The 23,831-nt window shown below is 55.1% G+C and overlaps 3 protein-coding genes and 1 long non-coding RNA gene across 5 annotated transcripts; 2 read left to right on the forward strand and 2 right to left on the reverse strand.

The window, feature by feature from the left end:
* Nucleotides 1-3,604: 3,604 nt before the first annotated feature.
* A1BG (alpha-1-B glycoprotein) lies at nucleotides 3,605-10,254 on the reverse strand. 2 transcript variants are annotated; one of them, XM_025368888.1, is made up of 8 exons: nucleotides 10,161-10,254; nucleotides 10,049-10,084; nucleotides 9,685-9,954; nucleotides 9,036-9,308; nucleotides 8,148-8,444; nucleotides 7,041-7,337; nucleotides 4,107-4,394; nucleotides 3,605-3,827 (listed from the first exon to the last, which is right to left on the reverse strand). In XM_025368888.1, the coding sequence occupies exons 1-8, from the start codon at nucleotides 10,192-10,194 to the stop codon at nucleotides 3,820-3,822; spliced, it is 1,503 nt and encodes a 500-aa protein (XP_025224673.1). In that variant the 5' UTR covers nucleotides 10,195-10,254; the 3' UTR covers nucleotides 3,605-3,819. The 2 variants fall into 2 exon arrangements, with proteins under 2 accessions (XP_025224673.1, XP_025224672.1); XM_025368887.1 differs by having other exon boundaries at nucleotides 3,761-4,394.
* LOC112613415 lies at nucleotides 8,725-10,602 on the forward strand. The gene is made up of 3 exons (XR_003116948.1): nucleotides 8,725-9,801; nucleotides 10,136-10,231; nucleotides 10,476-10,602. It is a non-coding gene; the product is annotated as an uncharacterized LOC112613415 (long non-coding RNA).
* A 3,086-nt stretch (nucleotides 10,603-13,688) lies between these two features.
* ZNF497 (zinc finger protein 497) lies at nucleotides 13,689-19,700 on the reverse strand. Its single transcript, XM_025368892.1, has 2 exons — nucleotides 19,538-19,700; nucleotides 13,689-15,509 (listed from the first exon to the last, which is right to left on the reverse strand). The coding sequence occupies exon 2, from the start codon at nucleotides 15,493-15,495 to the stop codon at nucleotides 14,002-14,004; it is 1,494 nt and encodes a 497-aa protein (XP_025224677.1). The 5' UTR covers nucleotides 15,496-15,509; nucleotides 19,538-19,700; the 3' UTR covers nucleotides 13,689-14,001.
* LOC112611957 lies at nucleotides 18,669-23,493 on the forward strand. Its single transcript, XM_025365911.1, has 5 exons — nucleotides 18,669-18,808; nucleotides 19,022-19,126; nucleotides 19,272-19,606; nucleotides 21,054-21,117; nucleotides 22,548-23,493. The coding sequence occupies exons 1-5, from the start codon at nucleotides 18,669-18,671 to the stop codon at nucleotides 22,870-22,872; spliced, it is 969 nt and encodes a 322-aa protein (XP_025221696.1). The 3' UTR covers nucleotides 22,873-23,493.
* Nucleotides 23,494-23,831: the final 338 nt, after the last annotated feature.

Consider the following 23,831-nt stretch of genomic DNA (forward strand, 5'->3'; position numbering starts at 1 on the left):
AGCCTGGGCCGGGCGTGGTGGATCACACATGTAATCCCACCACTTTGGAAGGCCAAGACAGGCAGATCACGAGGTCAGGAGATTGAGATCATCCTGGTTAACACGGTGTGTAACCCCTTCTCTACTAAAAATACAAAAACTTGGCTGGGCACGGTGGCTCACGCCTGTAATCCTAGCACTTTGGGAGGCCAAAGCAGGTGGATCACGAGGTCAGGAGTTCAAGACCAGCCTGACCAGCGTGGTAACACCCCATCTCTACTAAAAATACAAAAAATTAGCTGGGTGTGGCGGTGTGTACCTGTAATCCCAGCTACTGAGGAGGCTGAGGCAGGAGAATTGCTTGAACCCCGGAGGCAGATGTTGCAGTGAGCCAAGATCGCGTGACTGCACTCTAGCCTCAGCAACAGAACGAGACTCCGTCTCAAAAAAAAAAAAAAAAAAGGCTGGGCATAGTGGCTCACACCTGTAATCCCAGCACTTTGGGAGGCCAAGGCGGGTGGATCACCTGAGTTCCTGGTCCCAAAGTGTCTGGCCAACATGGTGAAACCCCATGTCTACTAAAAATACAAAACATTAGCTGGGCGTGGTGGCACATGCCTGTAATCCCAGCTACTCAGGAGGCTAAGGCAGGAGAATCACTTGAACCTAAGAGGCAGAGGTTTCAGTGAGCCGAGATCACACCATTGCACTCCAGTCTGGGCAATAAGAGCAAAACTCCATTTCAAAAACAAACAAACAAAAAAAAAAACCACTCAACCCAGAATTCTATATCCAGTGCAAACATACTTAAAGAACAAAGGCAAAATACAAACATCCTCAAATGAAGCAAACCTAAGACATATATTTCTTGCCAGCAGGCCTGCCTGAAAAGAAATGCCAAAGGAAACTCTCGGTAGAAGGGAAATGATGCCATAGGGAAAGCGGGAACTTTGGGAATTAAATGATAGAGATTACACAAATATTTTATCTTTAAAATATAGATGGAGGCGGCTGGGCGTGATGGCTCACACCTGTAATCCTAGCACTTTGGGAGGCTGAGGTGCGCGGATCACAAGGGCAGGAGATGGAGAGCATCCTGGCTAACCCAGTGAAACCCCATCTCTACTAAAAATACAAAAAAAAATTAGCCGGGCGTGGTGGCAGGCACCTGTAATCCCAGCTACTTGGGGGGCTGAGGCGGGAGAATGGCATGAACGCGGGAGGCAGAGCTTGCAGTGAGCCAAGATCACACCACTGCACTCCAGCCTGGGCGACAGAGCGAGACTGCGACTCAAAAAAAAAAAAGAAGAAAGAAAAATATGGCTGGAGGCCAGGTGCAGTGGCTTACACCTGTAATCCTAGCACTTTGGGAGGCCGAGGTGGACGGATCACTTGAGCTCAGGAGTCTGAGACCAGCATGGCGAAATCCTGTCTCTACTAAAGATACAAAAACTGAGCAGGCACCGTGGCTCATGCTAGTACTTTGGGAGGCTGAGGTGGGTGGATCACAAGGTCAGGAGTTCGAGACCAGACTGGCCAGCATGATGAAACCCCATCTCTACTAAAAAGAAATTATCCGGGCATGCTGGTGGGTGCCAGCTACTCCAGAGGCTGAGGCAGGAGAATTGCTTGAACCTGTCAGGCAGAGGTTGCAGTGAGCCGAGATCATGCCACTGCACTCCCGCCTGGGCAACAGAGCGAGAGTCTGGGAGGAAAAAAAAACAAAACCAAAAGCAAACAAACAAAACTCAATAGTAAGAAAACAAACAGGCCGGGCACGGTAGCTCATGCCTGTAATCCCAACACTTTGGGAGGCCGAGGCAGGTGGATCACCTGAGGTCAGGAGTTGACGACCAGTCTGGCCAACATGGTGAAACCCCCTCTCCACTAAAAATACAAAAACCAGCCGGTGTGGTGGCACATGCCCGTAATCCCAGCTACTTGGGAGGCTGAGGGATTGAATTGCTTGACCTGGGCGGTGGAAGTTGCAGTGAGCTGAGATCATGCCACTGCACCCCAGCCTGGGCGACACAGCAGGACTCCATCTCAAAAAAAAGAAAAGAAAAGAAAACAGAAAACAACCCAATTTTGTAAAGTGCACAAAATACATAAACAGACATTTCATCAAAGACGCTATATAGATGGCAACTAAACACATGGGGAAAAAATGCTTAACATCATCAGCCATTAAGGAAATGAAAGGAAAACCACTATTAGATATGTCTACACACCTATTAGAATAGTTAAAATAAACTTTTTAAAACTAAGCTGGGGCTGGGCGTGGTGGCTCACACCTGTATCCCAGCACTTTGGGAGGCTGAGGCGGGTGGATCACCTGAGCTCAGGAGTTGGAGACCAGCCTGACAAACCAGCAAGGTGAAACCCCATCTCTACTAAAAACACAAAAATTAGCTGGGTGTGGTCGTGGGTGCCTGTACGCCCAGCTACTCAGGAGGCTGAGGCACGAGAATCACTTGAACCCAGGAGGTGGAGGTTGCAGTGAGCCAAAATCGCGCCATTGCACTCCAGCCTGGGCAACAAGAGCAAAACTCTGTCTCAAAAACAAATAAAGAAGAAAAGGTTTTAAAAATTGATAAACTACTAGCGAGAGAGAGAGAGAGAGGACACATCAGGCATGAGAGAAGTGACATCATCACAGACTGTGCAGACATTAAAATGCATAGGCATATTAGGAACTAGATATTACTAAGGCAGTAAACCAGACCACTAGCAAATTTGTTGAAAAACACAATTTATCAACTATTAGTTGATAATACTGATACGCATCTTCTGTGTGCCAGGACCTTGAGGCCCAGCTCCAGGCAGAAACTCAGCAGTGGTTGGGAAGGCATCAGATGTCAGATGGTGCAAAGGGGACTCAGAGCCCAGGGATAATGGGAAAGAACACAGAGGAATCCAGCCATTTCCACAGCATCCGGCTCTGCTTTGGGAGGCTAGGAACAGCCTAGCACTACCACCCTGTGACTGGGAGGACAAGACCACAAAATGCAGCTTCCCTGAACTTCCTCTTGGTGATGAGGTTTATGTGGTCAAGGTAGAGGTGGGTACGTCTGGGACCTCAAGCAATCTGCCCATACCTGCTGGGACCAGGCCAAGGTGCCCAGTGAGTAAGAGGCAGCGTCCTGGAAGAGCACAGATGAGAGTCCCTGAGAAGCGTTGGTTGGCCGGGTGCTGTGGCTCCCACCTGTAATCCCAACACTTTGGGAGGCTGAGGCAGGGGGATTACTTGAGCCCAAGAGTTCAAGACCACCTGGGCAACATAGTGAGACTCATCTCCACAAAAAATAAATAATAGAAAGAAAAATGTGAGTTGGCCAGGTAAGGTGGCTCATGCCTGTAGTCCTAGCTACTCAGGAGGCTGAGGCAGGAGGATCACTTAAGGCCAGGAATTCAAGACAAGCTTGGGCAACATAGCTCTACAAAAAATAATAATTTCTAGACGTGGCGATGCATGCCCAGGCTCCCAGCTACTTGGGAGGCTGAGGCAGGAGGATCGCTTGAGCCTGGGAGATCGAAGCTGCAGGGAGCCCGACTGCACCACTGGGCTCCAGCCTGGGTGACAGAGTGAGACCCTGTCTCAAAAAAGAAAAGGAACCCATCCACTTTCAGGACACAGGATTCCAGCCCACTCAGCCCTGGGAGTCCAAGACATTTTAAACAAACTCTCTCTTCACATTTATTAATTCCTGGCAGGAATGAGGGAGCTCCCTCCAGCCCCCCAGGGAGCCCAGCCTTCTGCTGCAACAGGACGGGTGGGAGCCAGTCCAGAATCCCCCGCACTTCTGAGGACACCAGCAGCACCCTGGGCCCGCGGCTGCATCAGCTTTCTAGACAACGGGAGAAAAGAGAAGTGGAGGAGGAGGGAAAATCAAGGCCGACCTCCCTGACGCCCCCGGGAAGCGCGTGATGGGCTGCCAGCCGAGACCCCCATCTGTGCCTCCAGCTGCAGGGCCTTTGCTGGGCGCTTCCTCGCCCGTGATTCCCCCACGAGCCCTGGGGAGACCCAGCGCTAACCACGGTGCCCAAGGGAGGAGCCGGGAGAGGCCCTCCTGGAGGTGGGCACAGCCCAGGCAAACGCCAGCGGACGGGACCCAGGGAAACGTCACCTGCCACCAGGAGCTCCACGGGGTCGCTGAGCTCCGACTCGAAGGTGTTGGGCCCCCAGGAGCGGTAGCGGCACCTGTAGCTGCCAGCGTGCTGGGGCCCCACGAAGGTCAGCTGGAGGTTTGCAGCGGCCTCGGGGGTGCGGACCGTGTCCACGGCCTTCGTCTCGCCCTCGCGCAGCAGCTCGAAGGTGACGTCGGGGATGGGGCCCTCGCAGCGCAGGACGGCGTCTCGGCCCGCCAGCACCGCCCCACTCCACGCCGCCCGGAGCTGAGGCCTGGGAGGGGGTCCTGGGCGGAGCGGGCGGGTGGTCGGGCCCGGCCACACCCCAGGCCGCGCCCGCACCTGCGCCTCAGCCTCGGCTTCATCTTCCCTCTGTCTCGTTCCTGAGCGCAGACGGCTCCTCCGGCCCCGCCGAGCTGCGCCCGCTGCCTTCACACCCTGGACATCCGCTTGACACCTCTGTGTCTGGTGTTCCCCGCACCCCTCCCCCGGGACCGTGGAAGTCCCAGATTCGGGCCTGCTCTGGGGTTTCTGGGGTCCCCAGCCTCGGTCACTGGGACGGGTGAAGGGAAAAAGAAATGATGGAGAAAACGGTGCTCCTTCAGGGAGGAACCAAAAAAGGACATACCATTTATGTCAATAGATGAGTTTTTTTCCCTCCGTAAGTTAAATTTAAAAGTGTATTTAAGGTGCCAGGCGCAGTGGCTCACACCTGTAATCCCAGCACTTTGGGAGACCGAGGCAGGCGGATTGCCTGAGCTCAGTTGGTCGAGACCAGCCTGGGCAACACGGTGAAACCCCGTCTCTACTAACATACAAAAAATTAGCCGGGCGTGGCAGCGTGCGCCTGTAATCCCAGCTACTCGGGAGGCAGAGGCAGGAAAATTGCTTGAACCTGGGAGGCGGAGGTTGCAGTGAGCCGAGATCGCGCCACTGCACTGCAGCCCGGGTGACAGAATGAAACTCCATCTCAGAAAAAGGATCAACTGTAAGGAATAAAATCTTACAAAATCATGGAAGACTTTGGTAACGCTGTTGATAATTTCAGGGAAATTAATGAAGTACATATAAGTACTTGATTTAAACATGTATTTTATTCACTAGTTTGAGTATCTTGCCATGGAAGATACTAGCCCAGCCTAGCAGAAAAGTGCAATATGTATAATATTCTTTCGCATTTTAAAAGTTATATTCCCTATCCATTTTGAAAGGCTGGGCTAACTACATGAAGTTACTTGCAATTAATTGACAGCTAATCAGGCATTTTGAAAGCTTGATTGGATTAACTATAGTGTTGAAACTTGATAAAATCGTAATGTTGATTTTTACTGTGAAACATAAACACATCCTAGTTTAATTTTGTGTCTTAGTGTGGATTTACAAATTTACTACAGTTATTCTGAGCCGGGAACACAATCAGATTTCAGGCCAGTTTGATACTGGCTGTACTTAATTCTAACAGGAGAGTAGGACATTATACTAAATGTTATGTCAGTGGGACTGTGTTGTCTGTAGAGCTTGGTAAATTAATCATGTTCTTCAGACTTGAAGGAGAGTGATAAAATTTGGAGTTAGGATATTGATGTACAATTTAAAGATTAAACCTTTTTTTTTTTTTTTTTTTTTTTTTGAGATGCAGTTTCGCTCTTGTTGCCCAGGCTGGAGTGCAGTGGCACTAACTGGACTCACTGCAACCTCCACCTCCTGGATTCAAGTGATTCTCCTGCCTCAGCCTCCCAAGTAGCTGGGATTACAGGCAAGCGCCACCATGGCTGGCTGATTTTGTATTTTTAGTAGAGACGGGGTTTCTCCATGTTGGCCAGGCTGGTCTTGAACTCCTGACCTTACGATGCACCCACCTCGCCCTCTCAAAGTGCTGTGATTACAGGCGTGAGCCACCTTGCCTGGCCAAAATTAAACATTTTTCATCAATTGTGGAAAGTGGTTTATAAAACTGCAAGAATAGGCCAGGCATGGTGACTCACAACTGTAATCCCAGCACTTTGGGAGGCCGAGGCAGGCAGATCATGAGGTCAGGAGTTCAAGACCAGCCCGGCCAACATAGCGAAACCCCATTTCTAATAAAAATACAAAAATTAGGTGGGCATGGTGGCACGCGCCTCTAATCCCAGCTACTCAGGAGACTGAGGCAGGAGAACTGCTTGAACCCAGAAGGCGAAGGTTGCAGTGAGCTGAGATTGCACCACTGCTCTCCAGCCTGAAAGAATAAAAGTAAGTTACCCAAAAAGCAAAAGGAAGAGGGGAGGGGAGGGGAGGGGAGGGAGAGATGGGGGGGAGAGAAGGAAGGGGGGGAGAGAGAGAGAGAGAGAGAAAGAAAAGAAAATAAAGAGAAAGAAAAAAGGAAGGAAAGGAAACGAAAAGAAAAGAGAAAAAAGAAAAGAGAAAACAGTGCTCCCAGCAAACAGCATGAACTCAAGGTCTGGAGGTCAGACCTGTGCTCTCAGGCTCCGCTGGGCTCTGAGTCCTGGAGACGTCGATGAGGAAATCAGAGGGACAAACAGAGCTGGGGACGGCGGGGCTGGGGAGAAGGACATCAGCCGTGCGCCTGCTGGCCCGGGGCCGGGGCTGGGGCTGGGGGGCCAGTACGACGACTGACATGGCCAGTAAGAAAAACAGAGCAGCCACAGAGCTGCACGGATCTGACCAAGAAAACCTGCGTCCAGCCTCCCTGCTGCTGACTACGATGCTACACATGACCTACGGGCTTGTGACCCGCGGGAAATAAGCCAAAATTCCAGGCGTCCCCAGGACCCTGGACCACCGATCGCCTGCTTCCCACCAGAGTAGTTGATGGGGGCTGAACCAAGGCCCAGAGCGCCGCCGTCAGACGCCCAAGGAAAGGCGGGCAAAGGCAGGAGGCCCCGAGGGGCACCGAACCCGCGCCCGCCCTCGCTGGTGCCCCGCCAGCTCACCGTCCACGCGCAGCTCCAAGCGCTCGCTGGGCGCGGAGCCCCCAAAAGGCGGCTTCAGGTCCACGTAGACGCAGCTGTAGTTGGCGGAGTCGGCCACCGAAATGTTGCGCAGCTCGAAGAGCGCCTCGGTCCCAGCAGGGCTCTGGAAACGGTGCACGCGGTGCCCGCCCCCGTCCTCGCGCACCAGGGCGAAGCGCGCGCCCTCCAGGGGCGCCAGGCACCGCAGCCGCACGCGCGTGCCGGGCTCCGGGTTCCGACTCGCAGGCTCAGCAGTGAACTCCGGCGCAGGCAGCGTCTCTGCGGAGCAGCACGCGGGCTGACCTGGGCGCCAAGCGGATGGCTCGGCCCTAACGCGTGGTCTGGCCTTGCGCTTTTTGCTTTGGCTTAAGTCTTTTGCCCGCAGTGATCTGGCCAGTTTCCTCCCTCGCCTCCTCCGGCCCCGCCCCACCTTTCCATCCCAGTCCTTCTTGGATATCTCACACGCACGCACCCTTTCACTGTTTCTTAGTAATTTGTCTATAGACACAGACGGGAAGCGGGGACGGGGACATGTTTTGTGCATGGCTTGATGCCTGGTGCACGATGCCGCTCAGTAGTGGATTTGCTCCCCGAGCGTCTTCTGGGCACCGCCCCAATGCCCGCGCCACCGAGGGGCCCCTATGGTCCGCTGGGCATGGAGTTCGCTGTCCCGTGCTCAGAGTTTGCTAAACACCATCAGGCCCAGGGCAAGCGAGCAGAGAAGCTGCCTCAGGACAGGCCCTCAGTGCCCAAGCAGACCTGGCAGCCGGGATGGGACCCCGGCCAGGTAGTGCCCCCTGTGGCCTGGGCCAGACCTGTTCACCCAGTTATTCTTTGTGGGGCCTGAAAGTTGCCAAGCTCATCGTCCCATTGGCAGTTCAGGACCTTTAATGGTGGGGTGGGGGGGCGTGGGGAGGGGGGGGGGGGCGGGGGGGGGGGGGGGGGGGGCGTGGGGAGGGGTGGGGGGGCGGGGGGTGGGTAAAGTTGGGATTGGACCAGAGTGTTGCACTTCCCCAGGCTCTACACTTGGTACTGCTCCTGCTCACCGGGGACCCAGCCAAGCCCCTGTCCCTGCTGGCACCGGCTCACCATCGCTCAGAATCAGCTCGACTGGCGTGCTGTCCTCGGACCAGGCGTTTTCGTTGTCATGCAGCCGGTAGCGGCAGGTGTAGTGACCTCCATCCCCCAGGGCCACTGTGTTCAGGTGAAAGAAGATGCGGTCTGGGCTGGTGCTGCTCCTGGGTACCAGCAGCTCTTTCTCCCCGCGCCACAGCTGGAAGTGCACTCCACTCAGGGGAGCCACGCAGGCGAGGGTCACCTTGTTGCCTGGGCTCAGGACCTGGGCGGACTCTCCATAGTGCATCAGTGCAGGTGGTGGTGGTGCAGCTGCAATGCAGGCAGCATTACTGGGCTGCCCCATCCCTGGGGCTGCCCTCTGCCCAGTCCCCATACCTCTGCCCTCCAGGTGGCAGCCCCAGGAACACCCTTCCATTCTTTTTTTTTTTTTTTGAAATGGAGTTTCGTTCTTGTGACCCAGGCTGGAGTGCAGTGGTGCCATCTCGGCTCACTGCAACTTCCGCCTCCTGGGTTCAATGGATTCTCTTGCCTCAGCCTCCCAAATAGCTGGGACTACAGGCACCTGCCACCACACCTGGCTAATTTTTCTATTTTTAGTAGAGACAGGGTTTCACCATGTTGGCCAGGCTGGTCTCAATCTCTTGACCTTGTGATCCACCGGCCTCAGCCTCCCAAAGAGCTGGGATTATAGGCATAAGCCATGGGACCTGGCCCACCCTTCCATTCTTCAGGCATCCTCTGCCCAAACTCCTTCGCAACCATCAGACCCAGGCAACTGTGTGGCCAGCTTCCTGGACCTGGTCCTGGGCAGGGGCATTCAGCATGGAGGTCAGGGTCAATGTGGTCATGCCCCCTGTAACCCCCTCCCCAGCATCTCCCAGAGATGATTCCCACAGTCACCGAGCTCCTCAATGATCACGGTAGCGCTGGGCTCAGAGAGGGCGCCTGCCACATGGGTCCGGTAGCTGCAGCTATAGTTGCCAGCCCGGTGGACAGGAAAGGCGGCCTCCACACCCTCCTGGGCCTCAGGCATCTCCAGAAACTCATGGTCGCCTTCCCGCTTCAGCAGAAAAGTCACACCCCGAAGCCCGCCTCGGCACACTGCTGTTGTGTTCAGGCCGGGTGTGATCCAGGACACAGGCGTCATTGAGAGCCAGGGAGGAGGCAAGGACTCTGTGGGTGGGGTGGAGTTGAAGAGTGGTTCTGTATAACACGGGAGACATGGGAAGCCCAGCAGAACCTGGGCCCCATCCTCAAAAAATGTGAGGGAGACAGGGATAGAGGGCATTGCTGGGAAAAGGCAGCCAGGCACTGGTGGAAACAAGGCGTACAGCAAGAGAAAGGAGTGCGTGGGAGCTGTATGGCATGCCGGGCCTGCTGGGGACACAACCATTTATTCCTCACAACACTCTGGGGTTAGCACAGATATCATCCCATTTGACAGATGGGAAGATTGAGGCTCAGAGACATTAGGTGACTTGGAGGACGGGAGGCCCCCGTCAGCCACCTACTCACTGCCTCCTGGCCCCCAATTTATGCCCCAGCTTACTTGGCCCCGTCAGCTCCAGGAGCTTGCTCAGCTGGGTCCATCCTGTGAACAACCCTGAGCGGCAGCGGTAGCGGCCCCGGGTGTCACCCGTCAGCAGGAACTGGTGCTTGATGGCAGGTAAGTCAAGGTGCACGGGCTCCTGGGCCACCCCATTCTTGAACAGCTGGAAGTCTGGGGTCCCCAGGCGGGCCTGGCACGTCAGCATCACATTGGCCGAGGGTTTCAGCAGCGATTCAGACTCTGCCCACAGGCTGGGCTGGGTCTCATAAACTGCAAGGGGTGGCTGGGATCAGCTCAGGGCCACAGGGACAGGGCTCACCCACGGCCTGGGCCCACCATTCCCAGACCTCAGCCCTGCACTCACATGTGGCTGCTTCTGTCACTGGGCCCATGGGGAGACCTGCGGAGACAGCCCCTGTGAGTCTCCCGTTCCAGCCCCTTCCCGCCCCAGGGACCCAGACCCCGGGAGGCCTCACCCCAGAACAAGAGAAAGGCCACCAGCATGGACATGATGGTCGTGCTCACTCCGGTGCAGTGAGTGTCTGCGGTGAGCGTCTGAAGCAATGAGGCCCCAAGGGAGGGTGGCAGGGGCAGCTCGGACACTGACCTCTTCCCGTGTTTGTCCTTCCCGGAAGGCGAGGGCAGGGCCCCCATGGGATGAGGGCAAAGGGCTAACTTCTGAGGCCTCAGGATGCTCAGCAACAATTATGATCAATAATCATGGATAATTAATAAACTAAATCAACAACGAGTCATAAAATGATGCTAAAATCACTTCATCCTCATTTCAGTGCTGGATCCTGTCCTAGAATGGGACCCTGAGCTCTCCCCACTCTGCCTGGAGCTGCTGAGGTCAAGTGGACAGTGCCAGGGCTGAAGCCCAGTAAGCCCCTCCCTGTCACACCAAACCGCACGTGTATTTGGGGATTAGCCCCAGCTCAGGGCCAGGCTCTCTGAATTCTTGAGAAATCTGAACATTTCCTGCCACACCCCCACCCCAGGGAAACGGCAGCAACCCTTTGAGGAAGATACTGTCTATTCTTGCCGCAGGACTGGTTCTTCCTTAAAAAAGATTGTTTTCCCTGCAACTGAGGGGCCATGTGTCTGGGGACTGACCTGGGTCTGTAAACTGGGTATCACGTGTGAATCTTGCAGTTGCCTCGTAAATGGAACCCCATTCTCTCCAGCCACCCGTTATCCCCCCCGAGTTCTAACTAGTCTGGCACGCTGCAAATGGACAAGTGTGAAATACACTCCCAAGAGATACTACTATGCTTCAAAATAACTGCAAGGTTTTCATTCATGTAATTGGCATAAACCTGGGGAACAAGGATGGCGAAGGTATCTAAGGGTAATTGATCAAGGAGGATGGGACACAACAGTAGACTGGATCAAGTCTATCTACAGGAGATGACTTACAAAGATTCAATTTAAGATGTAAGCTTGTGCAGCTTGAAAGATACTGAGTTTGTCTGACAGCTTGACTAAGACCTGGACTCAATGGTGGCCCAAATTCAATGAGGTTGAATTGCTAGAACTCCCTTGGTACAGGGAGAGTAGGAATTTTGGAGAAAGGAATCCAAAAGCTTAGGGATGCAGGAAACGTTGAAGTGGGTTTAACGTATACATTCAGCATGTGCCAGATCACGTACACACACAAAGTACCAAGGAGGATATCTTTGTTACAAAAGCACTGGGAAATACATTAGTCAGTGGGGCACCCGTATCACTGAAACTTGCTGCAGTGGCAGTCCTCTGAAGGGCAGTATGGCCCTTGGAGTTGCTGCCATTGAAACGGCCTCTCTGATTTTGGTGATGAAAGATGGACGTGACAGAGCTCAAATAACAGGGCCTACCTGCCAGAGATGAGACTTGGATTCATCATGATTGGCAGCAGGAACAAGGAGGTGATCAGAATGTTTTAACCCTCAGGGAAGGAAGGATTGCTTCTACTAGGGAGAAAGGCTCAGGATTACTTGGAAGGTTGAAGATTCTTTTTTTTTTTTTTTTTTTTTGAGACGAAGTCTCGCTCTGTTGCCCAGGCTGGAATACAGTGGCGCAGTCTCAGCTCACTGCAACCTCTGCCTTCTGGGTTCAAGCTATTCTCCTGCCTCAGCCTCCCGAGTAGCTGGGACTACAGGTGTGCAACATCACGCCCGGCTAATTTTTTGCATTTTTAGTAGAGACGGCGTTTCACTGTGTTAGCCAGGATGGTCTCGATCTCCTGACCTTGTGATCCACCTGCCTCGGCCTCCCAAAGTGCTGGGATTACAGGTGTGAGCCACCGCACCTGGCTGAGATTCTCTTTCAACAACTATTGATTTGGCAAATGCTTTTTTTCCATCAATATGCAAGGACCACCAAAACTATCTTCTTTCTGTTTGGCAAGGACAAAAGTACACCTTCACAGCTTGCCTCAGGACTAAATCTGCAACTTTTTTTTCTTAACTCCCCAACCTTGTTATGCAACCCCTCCCTTCCCCTCCCTTCTCTTTTCTTTTCTTTTTTCTCTTCTTTTCTTTTCTGATGGAGTCTCACTCTGTCACCCAGGCTGGAGTGCAGTGGTGCGATCTCGGCTCACTGCAACTTCTGCCTCATGTATTCAAGCGATTCTCCTAACTCAGCCTCCCAAGTAGCTGGGATTATAGGCATGCACCACCACACTCAGCTAATTTTTTTATTTTTTAGTAGAAACGGGGTTTCACCACGTTGGCCAGGCTGGTCTCGAACTCCTGATCTCAGGTGGTCCACCTGCCTCGGCCTCCCAAAGTGCTGGGATTACAGGCATGAGCCACTGCACCCAGACACAATTTTCTCATTCTGTCATAATCCCTGCGTAGCTCTTGATCATTCTGACTTCCCACAGAATATCATGCCATTCCACTATATGGATGACATCAGCTGCTTGGATCACAAAGTGGCAGGTACCTTAGGCAACCAAGTTAAATGCATGCTAAGGGTCCACCTTCTGGTAAAGTGCCTAGTGGTCTGCAGCCCGTTGGGACAGCCCCTTCTAAGAAGACCAGTTATTGCAATATGCACTATCTACCACTAGGAAAAGGGAACAATGGTTGGTGGGCTTCTGGATTTTGGACACAATGTATACACTCAAGTGTGCTTATCCAGTCCACGTATCATCTACAATTTTTTGTGGAGCTCAGAACGAGAGAAGTCCATATGGCAGGTCCCGGATACAAGGCAAGCTGCCACTTGGGCCCTAGGACCCAGAAGATTCAACATGGCTACTGGATCTGGTGCAATCCAGAGTTTGTGGCACATAAGAATACTGAACTGAAGCCAGGCGTGGTGGCTCACACCTGTAATTCTAGCACTGTGGGAGGCCAAGGCAGGAGAAGTGCTTGAGACCAGGAGTTCAAGACCAACTTGGCAAACACAGCCAGACCCCATCTCAAAAAAAAAAAAAAAAGAGAGAGAGAGAGAGAGAAAATACTGTCTCTCCTGCACCCCCTCAAAGTTCCAGCAACTACCATGGTTCAGCCTTTAGAGACCCAAGCCCCCCTTCCCAGCTCCTAGGATCTGGTAAAGCCACCTGTCTGCATTGCACCCCCAGCTCGAGGTGGGCCACATCACAGACTCGAATCGCTGCACAGGTCCACGTGCAAGGGACTTTTTGCTCCCCAGTAGAGAAGAACCGGGTGGTGCCAACCGGAGGCCTGGGGATGTGATGCTGCGTCCACAAGAAGCCAGCAGTGTGTCAAGCAGGACAGAGTTATCCTTTAAAACGAATCCCAGCCACCACGGTGGAGAGAACCGAGGCAGGACGGAGAAGTGGACAGAATTCCGCTCCTCTCCCCCGCCCTAGGCCTCCTGCTACCCTCAGGGTCCCCAGAGCCAGGCCTCTAAACCTCCTAGCCCTTGGCCGGAGACAGAAAACCCGCGTACAACTTCCGTTCTCGCTGGGGTGAAAGGAGGGAGGAGAGGGGACTCACACCCTGCCCTTGTTCCCTGCCGGAGCAATTTCACACAGTTCTCAGAGGAGACCACCACACCTGTCGGAGACCCCAGTTCTTGCCCACCTCTGCATGGACGAACCTCTCGCCGAAGTGGAGCTTACTACCTTCCCTGAGGTCAAGAGCCCATCCCACATGTCCCAGCCAGGTCTGGGTGGCCGGTGGGACTATTGTCAAAGGGACTGTGCAGCCAGGGTTCCCTACGCCCAATGCCACCCCTGCACTCCCAGCACGAGGGCGCCCGCACTGGTGGCCCGAAAAAGGCTGGGCCAGCAGACAGTGCACTCACGGCCGGGACCCCGCAGTGCCGCGTGTCCGCGACCTCCCGCTCAGGCGCGTCCTCGGGTCAGGGCGCAGTGCGGCCCCCGTGCCGCTTCTGGTGCTCGTTGAGGTTGGAGCGGTGGCTGAAGGGCTTCCCGCACTCGCCGCAAGCGTAGGGCCTCTCGCCCGTGTGCGTACGCCAGTGGCTTACGAGCTCCGACTTGCGCACAAAGGCCTTGCTGCAGTGGGCGCAGACGAACGGCCTCTCGCCAGAGTGCAGACGCTGGTGCTGGCGCAGCTCGGAGCTGCCGCGGAAGGCCTTGCCACATTCTGCGCAGGCGAAGGGCCGCTCGCCCGTGTGCGTGAGCCGGTGGTGCGCCAGGCCCGAGCGGCCGCGGAAGGCCCTACCGCAGTCGGCGCAGGCGAAGGGCTTGGCGCCCGAGTGCGTGCGCTGGTGGCTGAGCAGGTTGGAGCGCTGGCTGAAGGCCTTTCCGCACTGGGCGCACGCGTGGGGCTTCTCGCCCGTGTGCACGCGCCGGTGCTCCGCCAGGTAGGAGCCCATGACGAAAGCCTGGCCGCACTCGGCGCACTCGAAGGGCCGCTCGTCCGTGTGCGTGCGCTGGTGCTGCAGGAGCTGAGAGCTCTCGCGGAAAACCTTTCCGCACTTGGCGCAGGGGAAGGGCTTCTCGCTGCTGTGCGTGCGCCGGTGCTGCCGCAGCCCCGCCACGCGCACGAAGGCCTTGCCGCAGTCGGGACAAGCGTGTGGCCGCGCGCCCGCGTGGATCTTCAGGTGCTCAGCCAGGTTGGAGCTCTGGCTGAAGGCCTTGCCGCAGTCCGGGCAGGCGTGTGGCCGCGCGCCCGTGTGCACGCGCTGGTGCTCCAGGAAATTGGAGTTCCAGCTGAAGGCCTTGCCGCAGTCCGGGCACTCGTAGGGCTTCTCGCCCGTGTGCGTGCGTCGGTGCTGCACCAGCGTGGTGCTTCGACCGAAGGACTTGCCGCAGTCCGGGCAGCGGAAGGGCTTCAGGCCGCTGTGTGTCTCCTGGTGGTGGATGAGCTGCGAGTGAGCGCGGAAGGCCTTGCCGCACTCCCCGCAAGCGTAGGGCTTCTCGCCGCTGTGGATGCGTTGATGCTGGCTGAGGTTGGAGCTCCAGGCGAAGGCCTTGCCGCACTCGGGGCACGTGTACGGTTTCTCGCCTGTGTGCACGCGCCGGTGCTGCAGCAAGTAGGAGCTCTGGCTGAACGCCTTGCCGCACTCCCCGCACCGGCAGCCGGGCTCCTCTGGGAGAGGCGAAGGGCGCAACGTCCAGTCTACATACTCCCGGGGCCCAGCCCCGTCCTGCCCACCATCTGCGGGGCCCAGCTCCCTGTCGGAGCCCCCCTGTTCGTCCGCCGCCCCCAGTGTGGCTTGCTGCCGCTTGCCGTCCCCTGCCTCCCCTGGGACCTCCGTGGAGTCTTCCCAGGACCCCCAGCCTCCAGACACAGCCCCCTCAGAGGGGCGCCTCGTGGCAGTCTTCACACTGCAGAGGCCCTGGCCTTCCTTTGGGGCCATCTGCAGGTTCCTCCCTCCTGGGGACTCCATCTCGCGCCTGTGACCTAAAACAGGAGAGAAAAGGTAAGTGCCTTAGAGAATACAAAGAACACCAGACAGAGGGCCTTTGGGAGACATGACGGTGGGTGGGCTGTCATCCACACTCTTCTCCACGGCCCTGGATACCCAGTGCCCTCTGGAGCCTGGAGCAGGAAGTTCAGCAGGCGGGCTAGACACTCGGGACGGGCCAGCACTCTGGGCCTGCCTGACAGGGCCACGTGCACATCCCTACACCTGGCCCCGCCCAGCAGGAGGGGAGGGGGCGCCAGCATCGTGGAAGGACTCAAAGCTGCCTACGCACCTGCACTGGCTGTACTGTGGCACCACTCTCCTCCCCTTGCTTGATTCCTGCTGCAGCCGCTCCACCAGGGCGGTGGCCTCCTCAGGACTGCCTGGCCACTGCTCCTGCGCGTAGGCCTGGATCTCCGGGAGCAGTGTGCCCAATAACTGCTCCAGCACCAAGAGCTCCAGCATCTGCTCCTTGGAGCAGGCCTTGGGCATCAGCCACTGGCAACACAGCTCACGCAGTTGAGCCAGGGCCCCTGGGGGCCCTGCTGCCTCCTCGTAGGGGAACCCCCAGAAGCACTGGCCAGGGCTCTTGGAGCTGGGCTCACCCACCATCAGTTCCAGTGGACTCTGGAGGACCTAGGGGGCCAGGGCTGATGCCCCACTCGTCTGGGCAGCCATCCTGCCCCTTCCCCGGGAGGGGAAGGCAGTTGCATGGCCCAGGGTACTTTCTCTGGAGCTGGAAACAAAGGTGAGCCTGTGAGCACAGCAAGGCCACGAAGGTCCCCTCCTTGGGACCACCTGAGACTGAGTAAAAATGGAAGAATGGGGGTATCAGCACTTCTGGCCCCCAGCGTCAGCATCTTTGCCCACCTGTGTGTCCAGGTGCCTGAGGGACACAATGAGGTGCCATGGCTGCTTGTACCATCCATTCCCCTCTCCCTGCTTTTCTTGAGGGTCCCTGCCCTGCCCTGTCTCCTTGGCTCCCTTCATCCCACACACAGAACACCTAAGGCAGAGATTGTGAACAGGACACCCGGAGTCAGACCAGCAGATGGGTCCTGTTTGTCCCCTCCAGGAAGTGTTTTAAAAATGTAAGTTAGGCCAAGCACGGTGGCTCACGACTGTAGTCCCAGCACTCTGGAAGTCCGACGCAGGCAGATCACAAGGTCAGGAGTTCCCCAAGACCAGCGTGGCCAACATGGTGAAACCCCCTCTCTACCAAAAATACAAAAATTAGCCAGGCGTGGTGGCAGGTGCCTGTAATCCCAGCTGCTCGGGAGGCTGAGGCAGAGAACTGCTTGAACCTGGGAGGTGGAGGTTGCAGTGAGCCAAGATCGTGCCACTACACTCCAGCCTGGGTGACAAACCGAGACTCTGTCCCAATAAAATAAAATAAAAAGAGAATAAAGTAGGTACACACTACAAGGTGAATGAATCTTGAAAAATTATGCTAAGTATAAATGAAAAAATTCAGACACAAAATACTTCATATTATGTGATTCCATTTATATGAAATGTCCAGAACAGATAAGTCTATAAGAGACAGAAAGTAGATTAGTGTTTGCCAGGATTTAAAGGGAAGACAGAAATGGGAGATACAGCTGTGGGAGTGATGAAAATATTCTGGAATTAGTGGTGATGACTGTGCAATACTGAATATACTAAAAACCACTGAAGCATATACTTTAAAGGATGAATTTTATGGTATTTATGTTTTTTAAAAAGTTAACCAATCTCAAAAGCTTAAAAACTGTATGACTCCATTTATGCAATACTTTCTTTTCTTTTCTTTTCTTTTTTTTTTTTTGAGACAGGGTCTGGCTCTGTCATCCAGGCCGGAGTGCGGTGGTATGATCTCATCTCCCAGGCTCAAGCCATCTTCCCACCTCAGCCTCCCAAGGAGCTGGGACATCAAGTGCGTGCCACCATACCTGGCTAATTTTTTATTTTTTTATTTTTGAGATGGAGTTTCACTCTTTCGCCCAGACTGTAGTGAAGTGGCACAATCTCGGCTCACTGCAGCCTCTGCCCCAGGATTCCAGCGATTTTCCTGCCTCAGGCTCCTCAGTAGCTGGGATTACAGGCACCTGCCACCAGGCTTGGCTAATTTTATTTTATTTTATTTTATTTTATTTTTTTAGTAGAGACGGGGTTTCACCATGTTGGCCAGGCTGGTCCCGAACTTTTTTTTTTTTTTTTTCCTGAGAGGGAGTCTTGCTCTGTCGCCCAGGCTGGAGGGCAGTGGCACCATCTTGGCTCACTGCAAGCTCTGCCTCCCGGGTTCACACCATTCTCCTGCCTCAGCCTCCCAAGTAGCTGGGACTACAGGCGCCTGCCACCACGCCCTGCTAATTTTTTGTATTTTTAGTAGAGACGGGGTTTCACCATGTTAGCCAGGATGGTCCCGATCTCCTGACCTCAGGTGATCCACCCACCTTGGCCTCCCAAAGTGCTAGTATTACAGGCGCCAGACACCTCGCCCAGTCTATGCAACATTCGTGAAATGACAAAATGGTAGACATAAGAACAGATTACTAGTTGACAAAAAGAGGTTAACAGGGGGCAGAGGTAGGAGGGAAGGGTATGCGGCTCTGAAAGGGCAACACGGGGATCCTGTGGTAATGGAAATGTTCTGCATCTCGGTTGTGATATCGTACTCTAGTTTTTCTCTTTTCTTTTTTTGAGACAGTCTCTCGCTCTGTTGCCCAGGCTGGAGTGCAGTGGCGCGATCTGGGCTCACTGCGACCTCCACCTCCTGGGTACAAGCGATTCTCCTGCCTGAGCCTCCTGAGTAGCTGGGATTACAGGCACCAGCCTCCACTCCCATCTAATTTTTATGTTTTCAGTGGAGATGGGGTTTCACCACGTTGTTCAGGCTGGTCTTTAACTCCTGAGCTCAAGGGATCCACCCGCCTTGACCTCCCAAAGTGCTGGGATTACAGGCATGAGCCACCGAACCTGACCTCTAGTTTTTCAAGATGCCACCTTTAGGGGAACTGGGTAAAGGGTACATAGGGTATGCATTATGTGTTACTGCATGTGAATTTATAATTACCTCAAATCAAAGGTTAAATTTTAAAATAAAATGACATCCGATTTCAATAAAAATCTGTATTTGTGTATTGAAAACCCAGAAATCCGGGCCCCAAGGGCCCATGTTTCTTAAGGTGGAGCCAGGCACCGCTGCCCCTTCATCCAGGGCCTGTGCTGTGCGACCCCGACTCGCCGGCCCCCAGCCCCCAGCCCCATCTAATAGGGCTGCCGTCCTGAGTCCGTCCTCGTCGTGGGATACCATGTGAGCCCCGGAAGGTCCTTCCTGTCGGCCTCGCTGCTCCAGCCTCCCCGACGTACTCACATCCACGCCGCGTGCCCTTTCTGAACCTGAACGCCTCCTCCTCACCACGACATGATCAGAGCCACCTCCCGCGTCAGTCCCAGCGCCCACGCCCCCAACAACGGGCATTCGTCTGACCGGTCACGGGTATTTGTCTCCCCACCAACCCCCAAGGCCTAGAGTGGACAAATACGGGGTGGATAAACGGGAAGAGGCTGCGGCCGGGTGGCGCGAGGCTGTGCGGGCAGCTCCGCAGTCTCGGAGGCGAGGCCTAGCCTGGTGAGCTCCGGAACTACGAGGCGCGGGTGGGGGTTGATGAACGAATAAATGAATGTGGGAAGAAATGATGGTGCGGCAGGACATGAAGGCGGAGCCACAAGGCTGGAGGAGTGATGAGTGAATGAGTCAAAGAATAAACGAGCAGGAGGAACGATGCTACAGAACTGAATGCTATAAGGCTCGCGTTCACCGAGCAAGCGGCAGACAGGAGCCGTTTCCGCCCCGACCACGGTCGCCTCTGGCCCGTGCAGAGCCACTTCCGGGCCGCTCTGGAGGGCGCGGAGGCCTATCTCTGTGGTCCCAGAGGGCGCTGCTCAGGGCCGAGCCCCGCCCTGCCCCGCGCGGCGGGAGTGGTTGGAGCCGGAGGACAGATCTGTGCTTGGCCGGAGGATGTCCGTTGGCGTCACTCACCGTCCTCAGCCCGCCCCTGCGTCCACTACGCGCTGCCTGAGAGGGGCCCGCACGGAGGCACTGGGAATGGTAGGTGGAGGGTACCGGGTCTCCTGGGGGGCGCGGTTGCATTCGGCGGAGCGGCCCAAAGCCTTGCGGTTCTCCCCACCGCGCCTGCGTAACTGTGGCGCGGCTGCGGGCGCGCGCCTTCTGGTTCCCGTGGGGCGGCGCCAAGGCCGAGCTACTCTGGCGTCCTGCGTTGCCATGGATGCGCTCCGCCCCTTCCTGTACCCGGCGCGCCTCTGCGGCACACATCCAACAGCTACACAGGCGCCCAGGGCTGCCCGGGTCGTGAACGCAGGTCGGGCCGATGTAGCTCCTCCCTGGCCGTCCTCCTCCGCCCCAGGCCGTCTTTACCACCCTGGAAACTCGCTGAGTTCACGCCACTGAGTTGCATCTCACACCCACGCGCTGTGGAACACCCACTAAACTGGCATCCCCTAGAGTCGGTATCTCGGAAGCTAAGCAGGGTCGGGCCTGGTTAGTACTTGGGAGACCGCCTGGGAACAGCGGGCGCTGTTGGCTAAAATAAATAAGCAGGGCGCGGTGGCCCACTCCTGTAATCCCAGCACTTTGGGAGGCCGAGGCGGGCAGATCACGAGGTCAGGAGTTTGAGACCAGCCTGACCAATATGGTGAAACCCCGTCCCTACTGAAAATACAAAAATTCGGGTTGTTGGCGTGCGCCTATAATCCCAGCTACTCTGGAGACTAAGGCAGGGGAATCGCTTGAACCGGGGAGGCAGAAGTTGCAGTAAGCGGAGATCGTGCCACTGCACACTCCAGCCTGGGTGACATAGCAAGACTCCGTCTCAAAAAACAACATAGACCGGATGCTGTAAGTTACAATAAATGAATAGCTAGAGACGGGATCTTGCTACATGACCCAGGTTGGTCTTGAACTTCTGGGCTCAAGTGATCCTCCCACCTTGGCCTCCCAAAGTGCTAGGATTACAGACGTGCGTGAGCCACTGCACCCGGCCTCCACAAGCTTTTTTTGTACCAATTTGTACTAGGGAGCTCTCACCCCAGCCCAGGTGGTTTGGGCAGGTGTGGGTACATGGCCCAGATCCGCAGCACGGGGCAGTCCATCCCCCTGGCCCTGGCAATGGTCACTTTGGACCTGTTAGCATCATGGGACTTCTCTCTGAACTGTTAGGGCCTCTATCTGCTTTGAACCTGAGGCTGTGAGCACCTGTCAGCTGGGGCAGCTGCTGCCTTCTTGCCCTCATGAGGGATGAATCTGTTAGAGAATGGAGTCCATACAGAAAAGCAGAACTGAGTGATGGTGTGTTAGTTTCCTGTGGTTATGCAGCAAATTACCACAAATTTGGTGGCTTAAAACAGCAGAAATATATTCTCTCGCAGTTCTGGGGACCAGAAGTCTGACATCGATATAAGTGACCTGAAACAAGATGTTGACAGGGCTGAGCTCCCTCTGGAAGCTCTAACGTAGAACCTTTCCTTGTCTTTTTCAGCACCTAGAGCTGCATTCGATGTATTCCTTGGCTTTTGGTCCTTTCCTCCATCATTAAATAACTGGTAACGTCTTACTCTTTCTCTTATTAAGTTAAAATATTTAACGTATGTTCATTTTATCTCATTTGCCTGAGAGTCAATTTTAGCTTTAAAAAAATTTTTATTCGCCAGGCGGGGTGGCTCAGGCCTGTAATCCCAGCAATTTGGGAGGCAGAGGTAGGCGGATCATGAGGTCAGGAGTTTGAGACCAGCCTGACCAACATGGTGAAACCCCGTCTCTACTAAAAATACAAAAATTAGCCCTGTGTGGTGGTACATACCTGTAATCCCAGATACTTGGGAGGCTGAGGTAGGAGAATTGCTTGAACCTGGGAGGCAGAGGTTGCAGTGAGCCGAGATTGCACCACCGCACTCCAGCCTGGGTGACAGAGCTAGACTCTTGTCTCAAGAAAAAAAAAAAAGCGGGGCTGGGCGCAGTGGCTCACGCCTGTATTCCCAACACTTTGGGAGGCTGAGGCGGGTGGATCATGAGATCAAGAGATCGAGACCATCCTGGCCAATATGGTGAAACCCTGTCTCTACTAAAAATACAAAAATTAGCCAGGCGTGGTGGCATGTGCCTGTAGTCTTGGGTCACCCATGCTGGAAGAATTCAGCTGCCTGGCCACGAGGAAACTCAAGTCTGCGGTCCTGTGGAGAGGCATTGGAGCAGTGCATCCTCCAAACCCAGTGGGGCCTTCAGATGATTGCAGTCTTGGCTGCCATGTTGACTTCAACCTCGTGAGAGACCTTGAGCCAGAATCACAGGCCAAGCTGGTCACAAATTCCCCACCCACAGAAAATGTGTGCAATGATAAATGTTTATTTGTTTATTTTTGAGACAAAGTCTTGGTCTCTCACCTAGGCTGGAGCGCAGTGGTGCGATCTCAGCTCATTGCAACCTCTGCCTCCCAGGTGCAAGGGAGTCTTGTGCCTCACCCTCCCAAGTAGCTGGGATTACAGGCACATGCCACCATGCCCAGCTAATTTTTGTATTTTTAGTAGAAACGGGGTTTTGCCACGTTGCCCATGCTGGTCTCAAACTCCTGAGCTCAAGCTATCCGCCCAGCTCAGCCTCCCAAGGCACTGGGATTACAGGCCTGAGCCACAACGCTTGGCCTGGAGCATACCCTTGATATGCAGACTAACCAATCCAGAGCCTCACCGGTGGCTCTATCTGGTCCACACACCGCAGGAGACAATATTCCTCTGTCTTAATCATCCCAGGAACAGGAGCCAAGCAGCTGGGGGACACTCCCACAGCTGAAGGCCCACAGGAATCACTCCAGCTAGCCAGTCCTGTGCGGTGAGCTCTGCTCTGCCTTGCTTTTCTCTTGGAAACCCCAGTAAAGGCTCTGGCTTAGAGCTCCCCCTTGCTCCTGCCCCTGCTGCCTCCCACAGATGCTGTACTTTCTCATGTGTCCTTCCTCATGGGCCGCGCCTCCTGTGTCCAGGATCTGTAAGCATGATGGACTTTGTTTTCCTGAGCTTGTCCTGTGTCTCTTCTTCTGGCCACACCTGGCTGAGCAGCACATAAAAGCCACAGAACACCAGGAGAGCTGCTGCTTGGGGAAATTCTGCGGGAAGTGTCCTGGGGGACTAGGGGCAGGGCGAGCACTGCTCTCCCTCTCCTGCAGGCTGGGGAGAGCATCAAGGAGATTACCAGGTAGGAGGACCATGGGCAGGGCCTGCCTCATCAGGATGCTTTTCCCAGAACAGAGTAAAAATTTAAGCCCCTGGTGGGCGAGTCCTGGATTAACCAAGACCTGGGCCTTTTAGAGGCTGCGGAAGACAGAGGACACTGTGAGGTGAGTTTCTCTTGGGTGGATTCCCCAGGGGCCTCTGAGGCTGGTTTCAGGCCCTACCCTTTGGCTGCCCCACTGGAAGCTCTGAGCATCCACCCTTCAGAGGCGCTTTCCCTGGTCTGACCTTGGCAAGGGCAAATAAGAAGGTACTCCATGGGGGCTCACTAATGTCTGGGGCATAAACAGTGCCCATCTGCACAGTAGCATGAGGGCCACAGAGTGTGGTAAATGTCAAGTGACCAGCCCAGGCGGTCCCCAGTGTGGCTGCAGGGGCCACTTAGGATTCTTCTGTTTGGGGGTCCCAGGCCACACTTGGGGAACCCTATTGGAAGCAACAAGGCCTAGGCCCTGAGGGCCCAGGGCTCTGCCCTCTCCAGTGCTCTAGCTGAGCCAGGAGCAAGCATCCTCCCGGCCCTCCCTGCTGGTGTGAGGAGGAAACCGCCCGCCAAAGGGCAAGGTGCTCTGCACAGATCTGTCCCTAGTCGGCCTGCTCCAGTTGGCCTCTGGAGTGGGAGCCTTGGGTCTGTCTGGAACCAGCGTGGATGAAATGCAGGGAGAAACTGGAATCATAGCCATGGACAGCCACTTACATAGCTGGGAAAAAGCATGCTGTGCTAGATCCCCGTGGACTCTCACCTCTGCGGTGCTGGGACTTTGTGCTGACACCTCAGGCACCCACTTCCACTCACACTGCGGAGGCTTGGGGAGATTCAGTTCAGTCTGGAGTCCGGCAGGGGACGACAATAGGGCGACCCCGACCGTCAGTCAGACCAGGGCAAGCTTGCCAGGGCATCGCACTTCACCAAAGGGAACCCTTTCTGCCGCGACTACGGAGCCGCCAGGGCCGGGACAGGCAGAAGCCTGCTCTGAGGTCTCACCTCTGGAGGGTTATGAGCTATGCCAGGCCGGCTACGGTAGAGCGTGTGCAAACAC

The sequence above is a fragment of the Theropithecus gelada genome, chromosome 19, assembly GCF_003255815.1.
Source record: "Theropithecus gelada isolate Dixy chromosome 19, Tgel_1.0, whole genome shotgun sequence".
In the NCBI taxonomy this organism is placed as follows: Eukaryota; Metazoa; Chordata; class Mammalia; order Primates; family Cercopithecidae; genus Theropithecus; species Theropithecus gelada.